General features: G+C 38.3%; 1 protein-coding gene across 2 annotated transcripts in view; it reads right to left on the bottom strand.

The window, feature by feature from the left end:
• Cntnap5a (contactin associated protein-like 5A) overlaps positions 1–14,036 on the bottom strand; it is a 982,002-nt gene extending 967,966 nt beyond the window's left edge. Inside the window, exon 1 of one of the 2 annotated variants that reach the window (XM_087580548.1) lies at positions 13,519–14,036. In XM_087580548.1, coding sequence (XP_087436674.1) covers positions 13,519–13,600 — 82 coding nt within the window. In that variant the 5' untranslated portion in view covers positions 13,601–14,036. 2 annotated transcript variants of the gene reach the window in all.
• Between the last annotated feature and the right edge of the window lie 2,437 nt (positions 14,037–16,473).

Here is a 16,473-nt window from a genome sequence, read left to right as displayed (position 1 = left end):
CATAATAGTCAAAACACCAAATGCACAAATAAAGAAAGAATATTAAAAGCAGTAAGGGAAAAAGGTCAAGTAACATATAAAGGCAGACCTATCATAATCACACCAGACTTTTCGCCAGAAACTATGAAGGCCAGAAGATCCTGGACTGATGTCATACAGACCCTAAGAGAACACAAATGCCAGCCCAGGTTACGGTATCCTGCAAAACTCTCAGTTAACATAGATGGAGAAACCAAGATATTCCATGACAAAACCAAATTTACACAATATCTTTCTACAAATCCAGCACTACAAAGGAAAAAAATGGTAAAGCCCAACATAAGGAGGCAAGCTATACCCTAGAAGAAGCAAGAAACTAATCGTCTTGGCAACAAAACAAAGAGAAGAAAAGCACACAAACGTAACCTCACATCCAAATATGAATAAAACAGGAAACAATAACCACTATTCCTTAATATCTCTCAGCATCAATGGCCTGAACTCCCCAATAAAAAGACATAGATTAACGAACTGGATACGCCACAAGGACCCTGCATTCTTCTGGCTACAGAAAACACACCTCAGAGACAAAGACAGACACTACCTCAGAGTGAAAGGCAGGAAAACAACTTTCCAAGCAAATGGTCAGAAGAAGCAAGCTGGAGTAGCCATTCTAATTTCAAATAAAATCAATTTTCAACTAAAAGTCATCAAAAAAGATAAGGATGGATATGTCATATTCATCAAAGGAAAAATCCATCAATATGAACTCTCAATCCTAAATATCTATGCCCCAAATACAAGGGCACCTACATGCGTAAAAGAAACCTTACTAAAGCTCAAAACACACATTGCACCTCACACAATAATAGTGGGAGATTTCAACACCCCACTCTCATCAATGGACAGATCATGGAAACAGAAATTAAACAGAGGCGTAGACAGACTAAAAGAAGTCATGAGCCAAATGGACTTAACGGATATTTATAGAACATTCTATCCCAAAGCAAAAGGATATACCTTCTTCTCAGCTCCACATGGTACTTTCTCCAAAATTGACAATATAATTGGTCAAAAAACGGGCCTCAACAGGTACAGAGCGATAGAAATAATCCCATGCATCCTATCAGACCACTACGGCCTAAAACTGGTCTTCAATAACAATAAGGGAAGAATGCCCACATATACATGGAAATTGTACAATGCTCTACTCAATGATAACCTGGTCAAGGAAGAAATAAAGAAAGAAATTAAAAACTTTTTAGAATTTAATGAAAATGAAGGTACAACATACCCAAACTTATGGGACACAATGAAGCTGGGCTAAGAGGAAAACTCATAGCGCTAAGTGCCTGCAGAAAGAAACAGGAAAGAGCATATGTCAGCAGCTTGACAGCACACCTAAAAGCTCTAGAACAAAAAGAAGCAAATACACCCAGGAGGAGTAGAAGGCAGGAAATAATCAAACTCAGAGCTGAAATCTGCCAAGTAGAAACAAAAAGGACCATAGAAAGAATCAATAGAACCAAAAGTTGGTTCTTTGAGAAAATCAACAAGATAGATAAACCCTTAGCCAGACTAACGAGAGGACACAGAGAGTGTGTCCAAATTAACAAAATCAGAAATGAAAAGGGAGACATAACAACAGATTCAGAGGAAATTCAAAAAAATCATCAGATCTTACTATAAAAGCCTATATTCAAAAAAACTTGAAAATCTGCAGGAAATGGACGATTTCCTAGAGAGATACCCGGTACCGAAGTTAAATCCGGAACAGGTAAACCAGTTAAACAACCCCATAACTCCTAAGGAAATAGAAGCATTCATTAAAGGTCTCCCAAACAAAAAGAGCCCAGGTCCAGACCGGTTTAATGCAGTATTCTATCAAACCTTCATAGAAGACCTCTTACCAATATTATCCAAACTATTCCACAAAATTGAAACAGATGGATCACTCCCGAATTTTTTCTATGAAGCCACAATTACCCTTATACCTAAACCACACAAAGACCCAACAAAGAAAGAGAACTTCAGACCAATTTCCCTTATGAATATCGACGCAAAAATACTCAATAATATTCTGGCAAACCGAATCCAAGAGCACATCAAAACAATCATCCACCATGATCAAGTAGGCTTCATCCCAGGCATTCAGGGATGGTTTAATATACGGAAAACCATCAACGTGATCCATTATATAAACAAACTGAAAGAACAGAACCACATGATCATTTCACTAGATGCTGAGAAAGCATTTGACAAAATTCAACACCCCTTCATGATGAAATTCCTGAAAAGAATAGGAATTCCTGGCCCATACCTAAACATAGTAAAAGCCATATACAGCAAACCAGTTGCTAACATTAAGCAAAATGGAGAGAAACTTGAAGCAATCCCACTAAAATCAGGGACTAGACAAGGCTGCCCACTCTCTCCCTACTTATTCAATATAGTTCTTGAAGTTCTAGCCAGAGCAATCAGACAACAAAAGGATGTCAAGTGTATACAGATCGGAAAAGAAGAAGTCAAAATATCACTATTTGCAGATGATATGATAGTTTATTTAAGTGATTCCAAAAGTTCCACCAGAGAACTACTAAAGCTGATGAACAACTTCAGCAAAGTGGCTGGGTATAAAATTAACTCAAATAAATCAGTAGCCTTCCTCTACACCAAAGAGAAACAAGCCGAGAAAGAAATTAGGGAAATGACACCCTTCATAATAGACCCATATAATATAAAGTACCTCAGTGTGACTTTAACAAAGCAAGTAAAATATCTGTACAATAAGAACTTCAAGACACTGAAGAAAGAAATTGAAGAAGACCTCAGAGGATGGAAAGATCTCCCATGCTCATGGATTGGCAGGATTAATATAGTAAAAATGGCCATTTTACCAAAAGTGATCTACAGATTCAATGCAATCCCCATCAAAATACCAATCCAATTCTTCAAAGGGTTAGACAGAAAAATTTGTAAATTCATCTGGAATAACAAAAAACCCAGGATAGCTAAAACTATCCTCAACAATAAAGGACTTCAGGGGGAATCACTATCCCTGAACTCAAGCAGTATTGGAGATCAATAGTGATAATACCTGCATGGTATTGGTAAAGAGATAGACAGATAGACCAATGGAATAGAATTGAAGACCCAGAAATGAACCCACACACCTATGGTCCCTTGATTTTTGACAAAGGAGCCGAAACCTTCCAATGGAAAAAAGATAGCATTTTCAGCAAATGGTGCTGGTTCAACCGGAGGGCAACATGTAGAAGAATGCAGATCGATCCATGCTTATCACCCTGTACAAAGCTTAAGTCCAAGTGGATCAAGGACCTCCACATCAAACCAGACACACTAGAAGAAATAGAAAAAAAATTAGGGAAGCATCTGGAACACATGGGCACTGGAAAAAATTTCCTGAACAAAACACCAATGGCTTATGCTCTAAGATCAAGAATCGACAGATGGGATCTCATAAAATGGCAAAGCTTCTGTAAGGCAAAGGACACTGTGGTTAGGACAAAACGGCAACCAACAGATTGGGAAAAGATCTTTACCAATCCTACAACAGATAGAGGCCTTATATCCAAAATATACAAAGAACTCAAGAAGTTAGACCACAGGGAGACAAATAACCCTATTAAAAATGGGGTTCAGAGGTAAACAAAGAATTCACAGCTGAGGAATGCCGAATGGCTGAGAAACACCTAAAGAAATGTTCAACATCTTTAGTCATAAGGGAAATGCAAATCAAAACAACCCTGAGATTTCACCTCACACCAGTGAGAATGGCTAAGATCAAAAACTCAGGTGACGCAGATGCTGGCGAGGATGTGGAGAAAGAGGAACACTCCTCCATTGTTGGTGGGATTGCAGACTGGTAAAACCATTCTGGAAATCAGTCTGGAGGTTCCTCAGAAAATTGGACATTGAACTGCCTGAGGATCCAGCTATACCTCTCTTGGGCATATACCCCAGAGATGCCCCAACATATAAAAAAGACACGTGCTCCACTATGTTCATCACAGCCTTATTTATAATATCCAGAAGCTGGAAAGAACCCAGATGCCCTTCAACAGAGGAATGGATACAGAAAGTGTGGTACATCTACACAATGGAATATTACTCAGCTATCAAAAACAACGACTTTATGAAATTCGTAGGCAAATGGTTGGAACTGGAAAATATCATCCTGAGTAAGCTAACTGAATCATAGAAAGACATACATGGTATGCACTCATTGATAAGTGGCTATTAGCCCAAATGATTGAATTACCCTAGATGCCTAGAACAAATGAAACTCAAGACGGATGATGAAAATGTGAATGCTTCACTCCTTCTTTAATAGGGGAACAAGAATACCCTTGGCAGGAAACAGAGTTGCAAAGATTAAAACAGAGACTGAAGGAACACCCATTCAGCCCTGCCCCACATGTCACCCATACTTATACAGACACCCAATTAGACAAGATGGATGAAGCAAAGAAGTGCAGACAGACAGGAGTCAGATGTAGATCGCTCCTGAGAGACACAGCCAGAATACAGCAAATACAGAGGTGAATGCCAGCAGCAAACCACTGAACTGAGAATAGAACCTCCGTTGAAGGAATCAGAGAAAGAACTGGAAGAGCTTGAAGGGGCTCGAAACCTCATAAGTACAACAATGCCAAGCAACCACAGCTTCCAGGGACTATGCCAATACCTAAAAACTATACATGGACTGACCCTGGACTCTGACCTCATAGATAGCAATGAATATCCTAGTAAGAGCACCAGTGGAAGGGGAAGCCCTGGGTCCTGCTAAGACTGAACCCCCAGTGAACTAGACTGCTGTGGGGAGGGCGGCAATGGGGGGAGGGTTGGGAGGGGAACACCCATAGGAAAGGGGAGGGGGGAGGGGGATGCTTGCCTGGAAATCGGGAAAGGGAATAACACTCGAAATGTATATAAGAAATACTCAAGTTAATAAAAACAAACAAACAAACACAGAAACAAACAAACAAAAACCCACATCACTATCTTTACTCTGACTTGTCCCTTTTCCTGAAATTCTTTTCTGAGATGAAAGGAGTCAACATGGGTCAAGATGGATGAAAGAGGTTCATGAAGCCCTACCCCTAACTGAGAAGATATTGAGGGATGCTGAGAGAGAAGTCATTTTCTTTAAGAGTGTGGTCACTCTTATGTTGCCCAATCTCTGGTAGCCCATGTGTGTGAAGGCCGCATTAAAGAGGATCTTAAGGGAGGGGGCCGTATTAGGGGACCAGAGGAAGTGGGAAGGTAGAGGTGAAGATAGATATGCTCAAGGTAGATTGTATACATATATAAAATTATCAAAGAATAAATTTTAAAATCCTAAAGTAACAAATAATGGGGTTTTATTTTTTATAACTGGTCAAAATACCTAAATAAAATATTTCATGTTAAAATAATTCTAAACTTTTCACTCACATTGACACATATAAAACCATTAATAAATGTAACTCAATGTTCCAAGCTCATATATAGTTGTTGTGGGAGAGATTTCCTAAGGAGTCACAATCAGATGCACATTTGCTTTGAATCGGACACCAAAGTAATGATTACTCCAAAATCCAACTTGGTAAACCAATGAGGTATTGGGATTATTTATGAGTATGGGTAAGGGATTTTTTTTTCCGGAGCTGGGGACTGAACCCAGGTCCTGAGCTTCCCAGGCAAGTGCTCTACCACTGAGCTAAATCCCCAACCCTGGGTAAGGGATTTCTTACAGAAGCATATCAAAGACAGCTACATCCACAACCCACCCAGTGTGGCCCAAGTGGTCAGAGAATCTCCTCCTTTAGCAGGAATCTATAACCTGGGCGTAGACTTTGTAAATCTTGATAATTTCAGGAACTTCCTGAGATTTGTGAGTTGTTCACCTCTAGAAATTCATAATCCTTCCTTCCTAGAGAAAAATTTTCAATTAGGAGAAAAATGTTACATAACAGTAGGATGGACACTTTTATTTTTCTATTTATAATTAAAGATTAATTATTAATTGTTAAAAAAAGGAAAAATACTAATATAAAATCCAATCAGCAAGCTTTCCATACCCCAAATATTAAAAAAATGATGCTTGCCCAATACTGTTCATATAATCATTTAACTGTGATCCATGTTAAGACCTATCTCCTAGGGGAATTTTTGGTTTCTGACAACTGTTTTTGCAACTCTCCATTGTTTTTTTCTGGGAAAATATAACTTTGGACATTTGAACCACACTGATCATACCCCACCACCTCCAGTAATCCTCACTAAATATTTTCAGCTGGCTTAATCTTATCTATGTTTCTTTCTGTGTGTGTGTATTGCTTTTCGAAATTCACATATTAAACTAAAAATTTCCCACCCTTTCCCCTACATTTACATAACTACAGTAGTGTCAACCACAATTCTACGAATCTCATTCAATCCAAATAGTAAGATCATTGTGGACCTTTTAATAAAATCAGATTGGAAAACACACATAAAAAGAAAAAGAAAAACAACACTTAAACTAAGTTCATTGGCATGTTCTTCAAATGAGTAACATACACAGACTCTGGACATATCTGTTCATATCTAAGACATTTCTGTTCATAACTAAGATAACCTAGATGTCTCAAATTTTTATAAGAGTAATGAAGTGGATTTGCCATTAAACAATTTTTTTTCTGTAATTCAGCACCAAATTCCATTGAATACAAGCCAAATACTCCTGTATATCAAACCTAAGTCTATAAATGAAATTTCTTATAGTATTGGGGACACATGACTTTCAAAGTATAGAGAAAATGTTCACTAACATTGCATACAGAAGTTAGGGGCTGCAGGGAAAGTCTAGGAGTGGAAATGGAAATTGATGGGCAACATCTCTGGGAGTAGGTGGAGATCTGGGAGTGGGGAAGAAGCAGAGAATCTATGGGGTTACCCTATCTGAGATTCCTACTCGTGGAGAATATAGAGACTGAAGTGGCCATTTGTATAGAAAGGCACGTCTTCTAGTAGAGGGAGTGGCACATCGACCTACTCACAAAAACCTTCAAAGCCAATTTTGTCCTGTCTACAAGATGCACAGTGATACAAATGGAGCAGACAATAAGAGAACAGCCAACCAATGACTGCCTCACCTTGAGACACATCCCAGATGGAAAAGCCAATTCCTAACCTTATTAATGATCCACTACCATGCTTGCAGACTAGAATGTCAACATCACTGTCTGGTGAGAGGATTCATCTTGTAGCAGATGGAACAAATTCATAGCCAAACATCAAGCAAAGCTCAAGGTGCCTTGTGGAAGAGCCAGGATAGAATTGAATGAGGCAGAGGGGTCAAGGACACTGAAAGAAGTCTTACAAACTCAATTGACCTGAGTCCATGGAAACCCACAGAGATTAAAATCACCAACCAGTGAGCATGTGGGTACTGTAACCCTACACATTTGTAGCAGATATAACAGCTTGGTCTTCATGTGGATCCGCTAACAACTGGAGTGGGGACTGTCTCTATTTTCCCGGGCATTACCCTTACTGGACAACCTGCTTGGGCCTCAGTGGACGATGATATGCTTTGTTCTTTTGGGACTATATTTCTCAGGGTACACTTGGGGAGAAGGGGAGGGGTTACTACTATATTAACTATACTAACTAGGGGGAAGGAGTTATAAGGGAGGGACTAGAAAGAGAAGAGAATTTGGGTGTTGTAATCTGGAAAAAAGAAAGTGAATCAAATAGACTCAATCTTGTAGTAAAGTCAGGTGGCTAAAGACCATGACCTCAGTACAGGAGGGGCAAGTTGTGCCCAAGTTAGGCCTTCCTGCAATGAATCCAGAGAAATACGCAGTAGAACATTCATGTTGGATATCTCACACTATATAAGATAGTCTGAATTTTTGCTTCATATTACATATTACATATTTCCATAGCAGTGAAAAGTAATAGTCGTTAAAATAATAACACAAGAAAACATGTCTTAAATGCATGTCTCTGCCAATACAGAGTAGAAAAATCACAGTTAAAGATGAAAAGTCTTGTTAAAAACCATTAGTTCATTCCTCCCTTCATCTGCTTGCTCAGTATTTTCAGTATTGGATACAGTAATTCAAGTAAAGTATGACAAAGATGTCATATATCTTAGCTGAAGCAGCAAGTATTACAGAACGTGCTATAAAAATAAGATAAATAGGAGCAACCAAATCTACACAGAAAAATTTATTCTGTGATAATTTCATATGTATATGCAATATATCTTGATCTTTACCATCTACATTCCCCCAAATATTACCACCACATGCACCATGAGAGAGAGACAGAGGAGAGAGAGAAAGAGAGAGAGAGAGAGAGAGTGAGAGAGAGAGAGAGAGAAAGAGAGAGAGAGAAGAGAAAGAGAGAGAGAGACTGTATAGTTGGGAAACTATGAGTAAAAAATTTTAAGGGAAGATGATACTGTAGGTCAATTAATAAGCCGCACATACAAATAAATCTAAGAGACAAAAAACAGTATGGTTTGTTTGTAAAATGGTCTATATTTGTTTAGGTGGGATATTGAAGATGAGATTTGTATTAACTTTACAAAGCCAGATCAAGACTTGCATCTTGTCACTTATGATGCTTCATAGCTCTGTGAACTATGGTTTTAGCAGAACAATATTTCGACATTGGCAGACTTACGGGACATAATGTCAACAGAAGCGCTTTTTCTGGCATTGTCCTGTGCTTCTCTATGTACAACATTATATTCTAAATCACTCCTTAAGGTTTTCTTCATCCCTTATCAAGAATTTAACTAAAAGTACAAAAAAAAATGTAAATCCTCAACCTGGGTACAAGTCCAGATACAAAGTTGTGTTCCTTTGTACAGTGTCATGCTTCAAGACTTAGTCTGAATGTTTTGCATTTTCTTTATTCAGGTGTGATTGTGAGGTTTGATTTGTGGAAAACTCCTGGCTCATGCCCTTCTCCAAGGCTAAAGTTTTGATTGATCTTAAGAGAATCCTTGCCAAAATTATGCAGATGCTATACAAACTACAACGGAACATACATTGGAAAATATTTATTTACAATGATATTTGTGTTTAAAAATAGACAGAGATTAAGATTCAGAATTTTCTTTTTGCTTAAATTAGTGATTTGGGAGACATGGTTAAATTCTACTCATCTGAAATTCATTCATATGAACCAATCACCCAGTCTATCTTGCTGAGCACCTTGTAAAGTATAAGTGTGTGCAATGGGGGATATATACTGCATGCTTACTAGTAGGAATTAAATTTCATTACTTAAATTTCTTACTCTGATTATACAACTTCTAGGTTTGAAGTACATTGATCTCAAACATAGGGATATGAAATAATTAGTAAGTAGCATCTGTGGTTAACAATAAGAACCCATTACTAGTAAATATTGTCTTTGTAACTAAATCCAGGCCATTATTCAGCAAAACCAAGGCTATTTATGGTGGTGAAAAACTTTTACAAGGTCACTAGGCAACCATGGCAGTAGCTAAATGAAGTAGTTTTATTTGGAAACAAGCAAAATGTCATCATTGCTTCCAAATCAGCGTTTGGAACTTCTCTTCAAATACAATTCAACTTCTCCTCAAAATTGCAAAATGTCATTTTCTTCTGCCTTTATTAGGTAACTACACCCACTCCCAGTCTTCTTATCTGTTGAATTTATCACCCACAGGCCATATCTTGTCAACTGAAAGACATTCAATTGAAAACTGCAAAATTTAGCGATGCTTAAAATCATATTATATGATCCTTTGACACAAGAAAGTAAAGTGATTCACTGAAGGAAACTGAGGCCAGTTAGGCAGGGCAAACAGAAGGATACAGCTGGGAAGGAGCCCATTCCTTAGAAGTAGAATGCAGGTGAGAGCAGAGCTACTCCAGTAGATATTAATATTCTCCCATGGCTGTGCCTTTACTATGAAATACCTGCTCTAGTTCTTCATTTATATTTTATAGTTGCAAATTGATATGGGACTTATGTGAAGGAAATGAAAAGTGATTTCACATCAATCATTAAAGGTCAAAATGAGCTAGTTTGATAATTGAGAAAGTTTTCAGACTGATCAGCACACGGGTCCCTCCCTTCTGGTAGCTGTAGGTGCTACAGAAAATACTGCACAGCAATTCTGCTTAACAAGAACAGCACGTTCATTGTTCATAATATTCTTGGGATTGTTAAAAATCTTCAGATAATTCAAGTTCTGATATCTGTTTACTATCATAATCAACTTCTCAAACACCTTGTGAAATTCAGCATGGGAGAAAAATCTAGAACATAGAGTTTTATATTCTTATCACAATAGCATTTCTCTAGGACTCTTAAAATGAGTAGGAATAAACTTCAAAGAGGTACTTAGTGAATGTTCTAAGTTATTACAGAAAAATCAAAGCTATTTTAAAATTTAAAATTACCTCACATAATATGTTTCTTTTACAAATGAAATTAACAGTATTTCCGTGTGTGTCATTTGCAGTCTGCTTATGTTTTGCATACCTTACTTTTGTCATAATAAAAATTTAGCTTGTCTAATCTTAGATGAATACTGTTAGTTAGATATTTAGCTGCTGTTCAATTTGAAGAAGACACATTTCTCAATTGCTCGCTGCATTTTGCTGGCAGGCTGGAAAGGACAATAATTAAACATACATTTGACCTCTGATCTGAGACTTCACTGGGACTAAAACATCTTAGAAGCTGACTTCTGGTCTCATTTATTCAAACTCTCAAATCATATCACAGTTTCTTATGTCAAAGTGTTGAATACATAATAATATTAAAATTTTTACAATGACCTATATCTGTATTCAAAATTAACCAGTCCTCTCAGGATATACCCAACGGAAATACTATAGCTGTTTAATATCCTGAAAATCTAAAATGGTGATATTTCCAGGGGTTCTTATTACTGGTAGATAATTGCATTCTCACCATAGATTTGTAATATTTGTATTGTGGCTGGAATTCTTTCAGGCTGACTTTGTTTTCATTTTGCTTAATTAGAAGCTTATAACATTTATAATTGGGTAAGCATTCATTTTTCCCTGTGGCCCCTATTTGAGACAGAGTATTTGAGAGTCAAACATGTATACAAATAGGTACACAGTACACAACAATAACAGCAACAGCAAGTCATTATAAAGGATGGCAGAGAATTAAAAAGTTATTTTATAAGAAACCCCACATCTATAAATTAATAACTTTATCTGTCTGTCCATCATGGAAGAACCTAGGCAGACAATCATTCTTGAAGGCTGCCATTACTAATGACATGGGGAAACTCCTTCAAATGTAGGGAAAATAATCTCAAACAACTATTCTCACAAATCAAAATAAAGGAAACTCTTGGAAAGGAAATTTCTAACTCATCAAACTATGCATACAAATATTAGCCAATTGGACATTCATAGGAAACCCAATATTTTACTTGATGAATAAAATTGGGCACAGCAGCCAGCCCAGAGAATCTAGAAGATATTCATAAGGTGCTTGAGGAGAGTCACCTTATAGGCTCCAAAGAACACTTATATGCATTGATTTCAGAATCAGTGCCTGTAGGACGCCTATGTTTACTGAACGTATACAGTTTGTATGGTACAATAAACTCCCACTGATATTCCTTAAAAAAAAAAAAAAACTGCCTCTAACATACTTAACAAGCAGCACTCACTAAATTTCCATGTTGCCTGGAAGTGGGGGATGCAACTGTTATATGAGAAATTTTCAAGTTCATTATCACCACTTTTTAAATGCCCAAAGCTAGATTTGTAACTGCTGTGGCTATGAGAAGCTAAAGTCTTAAGCTCATGTCATTTAGATGTATGTTCATTATTAAAATATGTTGTCTTTAGTTAAATTAATTTACTGAAAATATGGCTCTAAGAAGGAATTTTCAAGAAACTCAAGTCCTGCACTCCTGCTGTACCATCAACTCATTTAATCAGTATCCCCCACTCCCAACTTTTGGATTTCCAAAGTATTCATTCTTTTCAAATAATGGAATATGCTAAGGAGAAAGCACAGTTCAAAGACACACCTTTGAATCAACTGGAAAACACTGACCTCTAGTGTTCCAAAAGGTAGAGAAACTAGCTCATTTGCTCTTCCTATCTAAGGCCCTTGGGTCTTTCTTCAGTTCACTGAGGGAATACTTTGAAGGAGGGGGAATAGAAGAGGAAGAAAAGGGAACTGAAAAGAAGGCAGAAAAGAAATTTTAATTTACCTGACTTAAACTTGCATCAATATAACCTCTAAAATAATTTACTTGCTTATCCCAACATGATGGAGAGGGTAGCCACTTCTGTCTTCCTTTATAACACAAACTTTAAAAGAATATTACAATGATGGATTGTGAGCTTTCCAATCTTTGGAACACAAAAATACTGATTGTATTTGGAACAACTATCCACCTGTGTTTCCTCTACAATGCACGTTCTGGGACAAGATCCTGTAAGGATTAAGGAATAAGGCAGACAATTCTTCTGTAGTAAGTCATCTCACCTTTAAATTGATACTGAGAATACTACTTACAAAAGTAAAATAAATTGTTCTAATCTGTGTAATATTTCTGTGTTTCATTAAAGAAAAAAAAGCGAAGGAACAAACTCAGAAACTTGAGGGAGGGTGGTAAGCCATCCTTGCAAACAACACCGATGGCATAAATGCATCCTTTCTCATTTAGGAGTTCCCAGAAAAGGAAAAATTTCCCTTCCTCCGCCTAGAGAAGCAGCTGAGCATTTGAGCTTGAACGTCTCACAGTTTTAGTGAATTATTCAAGTTTGACAAACTGGATTCTTTAAATAAATAGTGCAGGTGGCAGATTCCTGGGAGTCAATAATTCCTGTCTATTAAATTAATATACTTGCTAGCGTGGAAATGTGGATAACACAGTACATGCTCATTTCTTCACAGGCACCAGGATCTTGAGGTTGGAGTGTATATTTTTATAAGTACTCCCTCCTATAACAGGGCAGCCATTTATATCCTGGAGCAATTACATTTAATCTACAATTCTTAGACTCAAACTCCCAAACCCTTATATGGGTAGTCATTGGTTACAAAATGATCCCAGGGTGAAACCTTATGCCTCTAATAGAGAGAGATTGGTGGGAGCTTAGGGTGGAAGTTAGGGTAGAGGGATTCCAGTAACATTTCAAATTGTGGGAGCTGCAGTCAGTACCCTGTTATCACCTTGTTTGGTGGCTCCCGAATGTCTCAACCTCTAGAGGCTTATTCCTGGCCCGTGCATTCCTGGCTGAGATTAAGGACCATGAATATAGCAGCAAGTTAAGGGAACATTATGATTCCAAAGAAGGACAGGCAATTCAGCAAAGCAAGTTCATTAGAGATCTGCCAACTTTTGAGGTGCTTGGAATAGTCGAACCACACTGCTTAGGATTTTCACCCTACTCTTTTCTTTTACGCAGAGTATATACAGTCTCACAGTTGGATAGTTATTGCAAGTAGCATCCTATCCCACCTCACCTTCCTTCCCACCACCAAGCTCCAAGTACTCACAGTTTGACGCTGTTAATCCTAAATGCCACAAGGCAGAGAGCACCAAAGTCAAAAGGCCGTTCAGTCTTTGTAGAGAATCCATTTCCCCCTGAGTGAGAGATTTCTTCCAATAGAATCCCTAATTCGCAGGCACAAGCGTTGGTTTTACTCCCTTCCTTTTTCTCTATTTCAATGTTCCCTCTCCTCCGCAGAGCCTGACCCCCTCCCACCTCCTTGAAATGCCTCTCCTCCTTTCACTCCATCCTGATCCTCAGATACTCCATGGAAACAGCAGCAGGACTTCCTCTGAGATGGGAGCTGTGATCGACGTTTACAGTTCCTGCAACTGTTCCCTTCTGTGCTTGGCTTCCTCGCCTGCCTCGTCTTCCTACGGATCCTTTTTCTTAAAGGGTCAGATCCACACTCCAGGGCACCTCTTGGAGCCTACTTTGCCAATAACTGAAAGCACCTCGTTCGAGAGTGAGAGCTGGATTCAGCACCAGAGTGGTGGAACAGCTCCTCATAGGCTCCTTGAGCGCAGCACCTCCTCCCGCCGAGCCCGCCCCGCAGTGGTTCCTAAAAGTGGTCTGGGCGGGTCCTTGGTCCGTAGGGTGTCCCCAGCAGAAGCTCTGTTATGCTTCATCTACCTACGTGCTTCTCTCTCTCTCTCTCTCTCTCTCTCTCTCTCTCTCTCTCTCTCTCTCTCTCCAACCCCCTCCCTTCTATCCATGCATTCAAGCATCCCTAACTACTTATCCCTTCTCTTTCACTTCTTCCCAAATTACGCCATTTAAGTCAGGATTTCAATGCATGCCTAAGGTGTTGAAAGACAGAAACCTTAGTAGGAAGGATTTTCTCAAATAGAAAACTTAACGATGACCTAACCTGATGCCTAATGCCTTTTTATTCCCTTCATAAGGGAGAGTCAAAGAAAGCTTGAACTGTGTGATTAAATTTCCCCTGCAGGGTTAGATAATTGACCTGCAGGTTTTCAAATTGGGATTTTTGGTTTAGCTATTTAGGGATATGACAGTTTCCTGACTTTCTGACCTTCCACATCTGCATCACTCCTTGATTGCTGTTGGCATGCTGATTCCACAAGTACTGCAGGGTGATTTGTGCTGTGGATTCCAAATGAGACAAAGCAGTTTCCTGGCATTAGAGAAAAATGTTTAAAAACAATTTTTTAAATGCAGGGGATGGAGGTTGAGTAGAGTCAAGTGGGTGTGGAAGGTCAGGTGTGAGACCATGGTTGGCTCTTAAGAGCTTTACATCTTAAAATGGAAAAGAGGGGCTTTGATTTGCTTCCTTGGGGTTTTCCATTAGAGGTCTTGGTTCTTCAGTTTCTAGCATACATCTGGGAACAAGCTTGCTTTTCCATAGATCAACTTATTTTGTGTTTAGTGTAGGCTGCCAGAAATCTGTCAAATGTTAACAAGGCAAGGAACCAGTAATGATCTCTTTTCTGTGAAGTATATAAGCAAGTTAGAATCTCTCTCTCTCTCTCTCTCTCTCTCTCTCTCTCTCTCTCTCTCTCTCTCTCTCTTTTTCTCGTTTTTAATCTGTAGCATTACCAAGCACATGGATTTATTTTAAACCACAGATTCTTGACAGCCTTTGGTCTCAGCTGCTAGCTTTGCCGCTTCTGGACACTGAGATGTGTTCCAAGCAGTCTTTGCACAAATCCTGATCTTATCCTTGTAGTCTGGGAACTCCAGTTTCCATCACTGGAATACTGAATGAAAGTTCAATGAAAATTGGAACAACTGACCATTATTATATTAAAGGAAGAATGATGAAGTTCCTAGTAGCTGTAAGCAAACAGAATTCTATGTATACTTTAACTGGAAACAATTATGTCAGCAAATTTCTGGTTCACAGGAAACTCAAGACAAGGTGTAGAGGTATAACAACACACAGGGACTTTGACACCCAAAATATCAATGCTGGGAAACATACCATTTTCTCCTGTTTGGAGGAGGCTATAGAAAGGAAAGTGATAGTCTCTTTTCCCCTGGTAGGTGGTTTCCCTATAACCTTTCTGAGGATAGCCCCAGAGATGCTGCCATTCCATTCCCTGGTCTTTGAGAGTCTCATGTTGAATATCCTTCTTGTGGCTTGTTTAATCATACTTGAAATGTCTTGAACATATGCATCTATTACCCTCATTCACATTGTATGTTTTAAGTGTATGCAATAGATTATTCTATTTCCTGTGATTATTAAAATTTTATTGTTTATGTATGTGTATGTACATGTGTCTTTAGGGATGAACTTGTACTACATTGCACTTAGAACACACAAAGGCCATAAAAGGGAGTCAGATACCCCAGGGTTGGAGTTACAAATGGTTCTGAGGTTCCTGATGTGAGAAGTAAACTCCTAATTTTTTTTTTTCGGAGCTGAGGACCAAACCCAGGACTCTACCACTGAGCTAAATCCTCAACCCCAGCTCCTAACTTTTACGAGAGTAGTAAGTGCTCTTAACCATTGAGCTTTCTGTCCAGTCTCAACTTCATTAGTTTTTAAAGAAATAAAATAATACATGCCTAATTCAAAACCATTTGAAGTTTTTGCTTTAAAATATTTTTACTTGTTCATGGATGTAAAAATTATTATCCCGATATATGAATTTTTATGAGTTTTATTAACCTTTATGTCCTTAAACTTCACATTGTATTATTTTGATTTACATTTCATCAATTTAGAAATGATGAGGGTGGGAATAGAGTACAGTGGGGACATGCTAATCTAAAATACAGGAAGTGTTGGGTTCAATCTTGGAACTAAAAGTTGAGGGTGGCTGTTGGGCCTGGTTCTCCATGCCTGTAATGCAATCACTATGGAGATGGAGGACCAGTAGTTCAAGGTTATCTTATACGGCAAATGAGTACTAGGTCAAGAAGGTTACTTGAGAACCCACTCCCTCACTATATATACAGCGTTTTTTTAAAAAAATCAACTTATCTATTTGTC

The sequence above is a fragment of the Rattus norvegicus genome, chromosome 13, assembly GCF_021556685.1.
Source record: "Rattus norvegicus strain SHRSP/BbbUtx chromosome 13, alternate assembly SHRSP_T2T, whole genome shotgun sequence".
Lineage (NCBI taxonomy): Eukaryota > Metazoa > Chordata > Mammalia > Rodentia > Muridae > Rattus > Rattus norvegicus.
This window is presented reverse-complemented; position numbering and strand designations above follow the sequence as displayed.